Genomic DNA, 8432 nt, shown 5'->3' on the forward strand with positions numbered 1-8432 from the left:
CCCACCTTTTGCCAATCTCACTGGACAGATTGCCCCCCCAGCCACGCCAAGAACATGGTGCTAGATGAAGCAACCTGGCTATGGGTGATGCCAGGTGATATGAGACCATCTCAAAAAAGTATTTTACCAGCATTGAATTCAAGCCAGCCCCTCATTTCAGTAGAGTCAGGTGTTTAGGAGGCTTTGGGACCATGTGCACGTGGTGAGACCTTGGGGACGGTCCCTGAGCATCCCTGCAAGCTCGCTGGATTGCACCAGGACTGGATTTGCGTCCAGAGCCTCAGACCCCCCTCCCAGCCACTCCACACCACCCCCCCCCCCGGGCGCACCACGACACTCAGCCACCCCTCTCGGAGAAGGTCCAGTCTGCCACCACCCCAGGAAGCATCTTGCCCTGGGCATCTGCTTGCTGGGTTGGTGCCTGGGCCAGCCCTGCTGCTGCCCTCAGAGCACGGTGGTGAGTGACCAGAGCCACCAGCCCTTCCCTGCACATGGACACGTGCAGGGGGAGGACACATGGCAGAGCAGGACAGAGAGGAAAGCAGGTGACTCACAGGGTTTCCAAGCTGTGCAGCCCATCAAAGCCGTTGGCTCCCAGGCTCTGGATCCGGTTGTTGTGCAGGTGCCTGTGGGCAAAGCAGAGATGTCAGTGGAGGTGCAGCTGAACTTCTGCTGCTCTGAGCCGTGGGTCAGGGGCATCCTGCAAGCTGAGCACAGACTGGACTGGGATGACGAGGGGTGTTCCAGGGTCCTCTCCCTTGCCCCATGAGACACACTCTGGGGGCAACAGTTCTTGCAGAGCAGCCACAGAGCTCCCGTATTTCCCAGGAATTCCAGGCTGATGCAGGAGATTCCCTGAGACCTCCAGTGTCACTGTTGCCAGGTGACTTGGCATGAACATGCTGGAGCAAAAATCTTCAAGGAACACCCTAGATCTCCCCTTACATTGGGCTCAAACTTTCAAAGTGCCAGGCTGCCCATGTTGCTCATGGGCACAGGGAGCTACCTCAGGACACAGTCATATTTGACCTCCTCAGAGCTGTAGTAGCAGCAGGAAGGCTTTGAGCTCAAAAATTATCCTGTTAGTCACAGTTTATTATCTAGAAAAAACCCAACCAAACAAACAAAAAACCCAAACCAAATAAACAAAAAAATGCTGCCAGGTCCTGGATTGGCTCCAGTTTGGTTGCAATGGAAGTTGTTTAATATTTCAGTGTCTGGCTGAAGTGCAGGGGCTGTGTGACAGGGTGATGCTCACCAAGGCAGCAATTCCCTGTGCCCCCTCATCCCGCTGCTCCATGTAATGAGTATCAAGTGCTAAGGGACTCTCGACCTCCCAACTTTACTGCTGCTGCTGGAAAACCGGGTGCTGGGGGTCCCCAGGCATGCAAAGCCACCTAGGGTGTTTTGCCTTGGAAGCTCCATCAGTGGTGAGTTCCCCTGGACTCCCATCTGCAGGGGTCTCTGTTTCCATGGGCCCTTTGCTCCCATGTCTCAGATTTTTAGCAAATTCAGGACCTTACTTCCTGCATTCTTCCTTTCCAATTGCCAAACACTGTGTGTGTGTGTCTGTGTGTGCACATCTGAGTACTTTTGCCAGCTGGATTCCCTTACAGCTTGTGGGAGCTGCATGGCTCATTGTGCATCTCCCTCTGAAATCACATTCAGGGACACTTTGAAATTCATAGAGAGAGAACTTGGAGCAGCCTGAGGAAAACCTGCTGGGAAACAGGAGAAGCCAACCCACTGCTGTCCAGCCTGCACTCCAACCAGCTTGCCCTTAAGCACATGAGAGTGGTCTGTGCAGAGAAATGTTCACCAAGGAGGTAAGGTCCTCTGGGCAGGATACTCTCTTTGCTCTCTGCTAGAGCAGGTTTCCTCCTGAGCTCATTTTCCAGCCAAGGTTCCCCTTTAACAGAGATACCATGTGGTTAATCTGCTGCCGCCCTACTTGCCTTTGGGGCCCTTTTCTCTCTTCCACCAGCCTTTGCCCAACTCTGCTGCCTCCTTCCAAGAGCCTGGGGGAGGCTCCATATTGGCAGGTGGATCAATGACTATTTTTGGGTTTTGCTGCTTGATCTAAATCTGTCTCGGCTTGAAAAACCTCTCACTCCACCTGGATTCATCTGTGAGCTGTTTGGCTGAGCACAGGAAGCTCCCACTGCCAAATTTTTTTGGTAAAACAGGAGGGAGCTGGGAGTGGAACTGCCAGGCTCTAGGGCAGGTTGGTGGGGGCTTGCAAAACAGAAACCAGCCCAAGGCAGATGTTTGTCATTGGGATAAGAACACACAAACATTTCACAGGAAGGGGAAGGGAGGGGAAGGATGAATGATAAAATGTGTTTGCTCCTTTTTAGCCAACAGGAAAAAAGAAAAGGAAGTTGCCTGCAAGAAAACTTGGTTTTCTTGTGTCTCTTAGAGGAGAATGGAAGCAGAATCAATAGAAGAATGGAAGCAGAATCCTACAAAAGAAATGTTTCTTCTTCACATGAAAAGAAGTTCAAGTCCAAGTGGTTTCTTCTGTCCAGTGTTATAGGGCAGCTTCAGGTCATGTTGCTCTTCACTGGGCACTTCCAGTACAAGCTGGTGCCGACATTTTTGTCCCTTTGAGCACTGGACATTTTATTTGGCAAATGAACTTCAGGACCTGGAGTTGCTCTGTAATCACAGCAAAAGATACCACAGGAACCCCTTGTCCCATCCCTCTGTCTCTTGTGAGGGGACAGTGTGAGGAGAAAGGACATGGTGAAGCCTGGGAAGATGTGAGTTCCTTGGAGATTTGTTGGGGTGGGACAACAGGACAACTCATCTGAGCTGGGACGTGCTGAGCTCTGGCTGCTGTCACTCCAGTCAGGCCAGGAGACAGAAGAGAAAAGCAAGCACCTGCTGGGTTTATATTTGGCCCTGAAGTGCTTTGGAGGCAGAGTAATGAACATCATCAGAAGGGTGTTCTTTGCTGGTGAGAAAATGAGGAGCAACCAAAAAAGGGAGTTATATTTTTAAAAAATTACTGTCCAAGTTGAACTCTAGAGTTGTTATCCAACCACAGGGCAATAATGGAAACAGGAGAACTGGGAGGTAAACACTTGAGAAGACATTCCTTTCTTCTATGCTGACTTTTTTTTTTTTTTCTCCCTGGGTAAACAAATTTTAACAAGTGGAATTGCAACATTTCCAGTGTTTGTCAGTTTGAGCACAGCCCACACAACGCTATATTCTGCCCTGTAAATTGTAGCTGGTTTGATAGCAGCTCAAGATACTTGGTGCTGGGCTATAAAAAAACCCTCTTGTGATGCAAAACCATGAGAAGCCTTTAAACCCTTGTGGTTGGAGTTGGTATCCACCAAAAAATAAGTACAACAGTCTCTAGAAGGGAGATTTTTTGTCCTTGCCAACAATTTCTTATCACAATTTGGGCATAAATGAGATTTTTTCAAATGGTCCCTGCAGTACAATTTGTTTCATTCTCATTTTGCTCCCTTTTCCATGTATTCTTCCAGTGGATTAAAAGTTCCTAGAGATCCTTGTACTGAACAACACAGGCAGGAACACTGTGAGCTCCAAGTCTGGAATTGCCACCTGCCAAGGGTGTAGGGCACCTCTGTCATGTGTCTGACACACAAGGCAGAGCAGGTTGAGCTAATGCGCTAAAAACTGGTTCAATAAAGGCAGAAGAATAAAGGAATTGAAGAGGAGAGCAGACTGCAAGTAAAGGGAAATTATATTAAATTATATGCATCTGCATCCTGCACTGGTGAAACTGGCTCTGGAAGGCTAAATGCGTTTCTGGTATTACCATTGTCAACTAGGTGACAGTTATTTGGAATTGGGTGCAGAGAAGAGCAATAAAAATGATCCAAGGGCTGGAAAAAACTAGGATGGAGACAGAAACCTGAGTCTGTTTAGCTTGTTAAAAGTAAGATCAAGGGGGTTGGTTGTCCTGGTTTGCCAGTTTTCCTTTTACTGATTTTTTTTTTCTTCAGTAAGCTTTCTTTTAACTAGCACCAGTGTGTTCTAACTAAAGATGATAAGTGTCTCTAACTGCTGGGGCCTCAAGGTCACATCTTCACTCTGCCGGCTCAGATGCTACAGGGAGATCTGACCCCCCGCAGGAGGCTGAGTTAGACAGACAGCAAAACTGGCCAGAGAGATTCCATTCCATGGAGCTACGTGAGCTCAGAGGAAGGACAGAGAGCACACAAGACAACTTCCTCCCTGCTGCTTCTTCCCTCCTCCTCCACCCATGGCCGGACCCGCGGAGGACTCCGTCCATCCCTCCCTGGGCACCCCCAGGCTCCAGCTCTCCTGACCCTCATCACTCTGCGCTTTCTCCAGCAGCGCTTTGGGAGTTTTCGGGGCTGTTCCAGCTCAGGAGATGCTGTGGGAGTTGCTGGGCTGGGGGGAGGAGAGAGGCTTTTGCCCATATCTGAACATATCTGTATACAATTGTATATATTTTCTTATATTAATTAAAGCTGTGTAGTTTAGTTTTCAACCCAGCCAAGTCTCTCTCTTTTTCTCTCTCTCCTCCCCTACCTGGGTAGGGGGAGGGGATCGAGAGCGTTGTTGTCGGTCCTGAGTCAAACGGTGACAACAATTTATTGGCGCTGAACGTGGGGCTTGATTTTAAGCCCAGATTATACATTTCATTAATTGAGAGTGTTCAAAATTCCATCTCTGATGGGAGGAATCCCTCAGATAGCAATGGCCAACAGTTCTGCTGGATTTCCTGATGGATTGAAAACTGAACAGACACTTTCTGCAATGGATCTACTGGACCTTTCGCTCAACATGCAACTGTGCATGTCCTGTGCAGCCCAGAGCTTTCTGCTCTGTGGAGCTGCTCTTGTGATTGTTTCATGGTTTAGCAACAGAAATGTTGCCATAACCAACTGTATAATTACCAGCCTAGTGGTCTTAGGAGTTATGATACTGATCTCTATGGGGGCACAGTATGTGTACAGCTACAGTACAGATCCTAGTGGTTACAGCTCCTAAAATGAACGGATCGTTCCATGTTGATAACAGCAGTAGCAGGTTCAATTTTACCTCTCCGTTTTCTGTCAAGCTTAATCTCCAAGCTCTTGATCTGAATAGCATTGTTGCAGTGGGGATGCTTCTGCTGAACATTTATAATGTATTATGGATGCATAGGGTGAGGTGTTGCTCCACTCACTGCCCTCCCCCACAGGCAATGCTGCTGCCATTGCTGCTGCCAACACCACTACTGCTCTGAGACCACCACTCGTACTGCTACAAAAACAGCTGCTTCTTCAAGTGCTGCTACAAAAACAACTGCTTCTACGAAGATAAAGTCCACTCCCTTTCAAATCAGGCTAGTTCACCCTGTGATCATGAGCAAAGCAAAGGCAAAACACTCCTCCTGTCTGAGACAAGCAGAGTTCCTTCAGGCAACAACACAGATTGAAACTGAGGAGGCAGAGGATTCTAAATCAGTTGATGGAGCAGGTACCTCTCAAACAGATAACAAATCAGACCACTCTCAAGAAGATAAAAGAAAAGCAGGCCCTCCTCAATCAGACGACCACGACGACAACCTTGTCCAGCCTTTCTCTATGCAAGAACTGCGCCTCATGAGAAAGGACTTCACCCGCACTGATGGTGAGGGAATCCTTCCTTGGCTGCTCCGATGTTTTGATAGTGGTGCTGAGACCTACAACGTGGATGAGAGAGAAGCCAAGCAGTTGGGATCCCTGGCCAGGGATGCTGGTATTGACAGAGCACTCAGTAGTAAGATGAGAACTACCACCCTGTGGGACCGACTTCTGTCAGCTGTGAGAGAGAGATACCCCCACAAGGGTGACATCGAATGGCGCCGAAGCAGAACACCCACTCTTGAGAAAGCCATCACCTACTTGAGAGAGATAGCTGTGTGAGAGGTGATCTATGATAAAGATGGACTTACAGATACTGGTTACGTTCTGTGCAACACACAAATGTTCCAGAGGTTTGCTCAGGCTGTACCAGCAGCACATGCCCAGATGTTCTCCTTCATGGGATGCTTTGATGACAATGTAAGACCAACTGTGTGTGGGGTGGTTTTCAAAGCACAACAGTATGGAGACATAATCTCTCATTCCCATCAGTTCCACACCTCAGCCATTGAACGAATGACTGACAGAAAGAATAAGATGCCCAACGGATGGGGAAGTAAACTCCAGAATCTCCCTGGAGACAACTGGTCACGTGTTGCAGTCATTAAGAAGAGACATCCTGATATGAGACAGCAGCGAGAGAGACAGACAGGACCCACTGTGATGCCACCTGTGGGGTCTCTTGTGGAATTATTTTAAAGAGGACATGAGAGTCTGGGACAAGAAACCCACTGATATTCTCCAGTTACGTGTGCAGGAGCTACTAAACAGAACAAAGGCAGGAGAAAGTTCTTCCAAGAAGAAGGCTGTACCAGTCATCACCCAGGATGGTGCATCAAACTCTAATGCTCAACATTAGAGATGCCCTGCCTCCAGACAGGGGGAGCAGAGGGGAAACCAAGTTTATTGAATTGTAGAGTAACCTTTCTCCTGTCCATCATGCCACTGATGTGACTTGGAGCACCAGCAAGCTCGAAGAGGAAGGCCTAATTGTACAGGTATTGTAGAAGCAATTCCAGACTGGCCAGAAGGCCCACTTTGGAATGGCATCACAAGAAGTGGTGAGACGGGCTCAAGAAGCTCCACCATATGATCATCTACCAGAGACTGAGAAACAATTTGCTCTTTTCTCCTATGGCTCCTGTCATCTTGTAGGGAACCACCAGAGGTGGGAAGCTGCTGTGTGGAGTCCTACAGGAGTAGTTTCACAAGCAGTTGAAGGAGAAGGTGAATCAAGTCAGTTTGCAGAGGTGAAAGCCATCCAGCTGGCTTTGGACATTGCTGAGCCAGAGGGGTGGCCAAGGCTTTATCTGTACGCTGACTGGTGGGTGGCAGCAAATGCCTTGTGGGGTTGGCTAAAGCAGGGGCAGCAGAACAACTGGCAGTGAAAAGGTCAAGCTCTTTGGTTTGCTGACCTGTGGAAAGACATTGCAGCTCGGATAGAGAAACTGGAGGTAAAAGTGCCTCATGTGGATGCACACGTGCCTCTGAGTCAAGCCACTGAGGAACATCGACACAACCAACGAGCAGATGAGGCTGTTCAAGTGTTCGAAACAGACTTAGACTGGGAACACAAGGGTGAGCTCTTTCTAGATCAATGAGCCCATGATGCTTCAGGTCATCAGGGCAGAGAGGCAACATACAAATGGGCTCGTGACCGAGGGGTGGACTAAACCATGGACACTATTGCACAGGTGATCCGCGACTGTGAGACATGTGCTGCAATTAAGCAGGCAAAATGGTTGAAAACTTTGTGGTATGAGGGGAGGTGGTCACAGTACAGGTTTGGGGAGGCCTGACAAATTGAATCTATCACACTGCCTCAGAGCCGCCAGGGTAAGTGCTGTGTGCGTACAGTGGTGGAAACAAGGACAGGATGGTTGGAGACATCTCCTGTGCCTCATGCCACAGCCAGGAATACTATCCTGGGTATGGGGAAGCAAATCTTGTGGAGACCTGGTGCTCCAGAGACAACTGAGTCAGACAACGGGACTCATTTCAAAAACAGTCCTGTGACTGACTGGACTAAAGAGCATCAAGTGGATCTACCAGATCTCGTACTATGCACAAGCCTCAGGGAAAGCTGAAAGGTACAATGGTCTGTTAAAAGCTCCCCTGAAGGCAATGGGTGATGGAACTTTCAAAAACTGGGACAAGAATTTGGCAAAGGCCACCTGGTTAGTTAATACCAGGGAATCCACCAGTCGGGCTGGGCCTGCTCAATCAGACCTTCTACATACTGCAGATAGGGATAAAGTCCCTGTGGTGTGTGAAAGGAACCTGCTGGGTAAAAGTGTTCGGATTTATCCTGCTTCAGGCAAAGGTAAACCTGGGTGGCAGGGGGAAGAGATCGAGAGCATTGTTGTTGAACCTGAGTCAGTGACATTGGTATAGAATAATTAATAGAAAATGGGTACTGAAATGGTTCTGTGATTTGGTGGAGAAAAGACTAATAAAAAAAAATGCCTGAAGTCAAAGCCAAAGAAAATTCAAATGGGAAACACGAAGGATGATGAACCCCTAGAACAAACTATGAAGAGAAGTGTGGATTCTCCATTGCTTTCATTTCTAGTAACTTCTTTTTTCTTCTCCAGAAGGACAAATGTAAATACTTTCCATCAGTTATTTGCATTAGATGATTTCAAATAAGTTCAAATCTGGCATTATATTAATCCTCCCACAGGACTAGCCATTGCCAAGATGAATTTCCAGCTCTATTGTGGCAAAATTGCCCTTTTCATCAATTTGGCCATGGATAAGTAAAGAAACCTAAATCACAAATGGGGATCACTGTGCTGGGGAGCTCTGAGCCCCAGA

General features: G+C 48.1%; 1 protein-coding gene across 1 annotated transcript in view; it reads right to left on the reverse strand.

Moving 5' to 3' along the window:
- LGR6 (leucine-rich repeat containing G protein-coupled receptor 6) overlaps positions 1-8432 on the reverse strand; it is a 151326-nt gene that overhangs the window by 39272 nt on the left and 103622 nt on the right. Inside the window, exon 6 of the mRNA XM_009999633.1 lies at positions 555-626. Within this exon, the coding sequence (XP_009997935.1) occupies positions 555-626 (72 nt within the window). The remainder of the gene's footprint in view (positions 1-554; positions 627-8432) is intronic.

This window comes from Chaetura pelagica, unplaced genomic scaffold, assembly GCF_000747805.2.
Source record: "Chaetura pelagica isolate M959 unplaced genomic scaffold, ChaPel_1.0 scaffold286, whole genome shotgun sequence".
Taxonomy (NCBI): Eukaryota; Metazoa; Chordata; class Aves; order Apodiformes; family Apodidae; genus Chaetura; species Chaetura pelagica.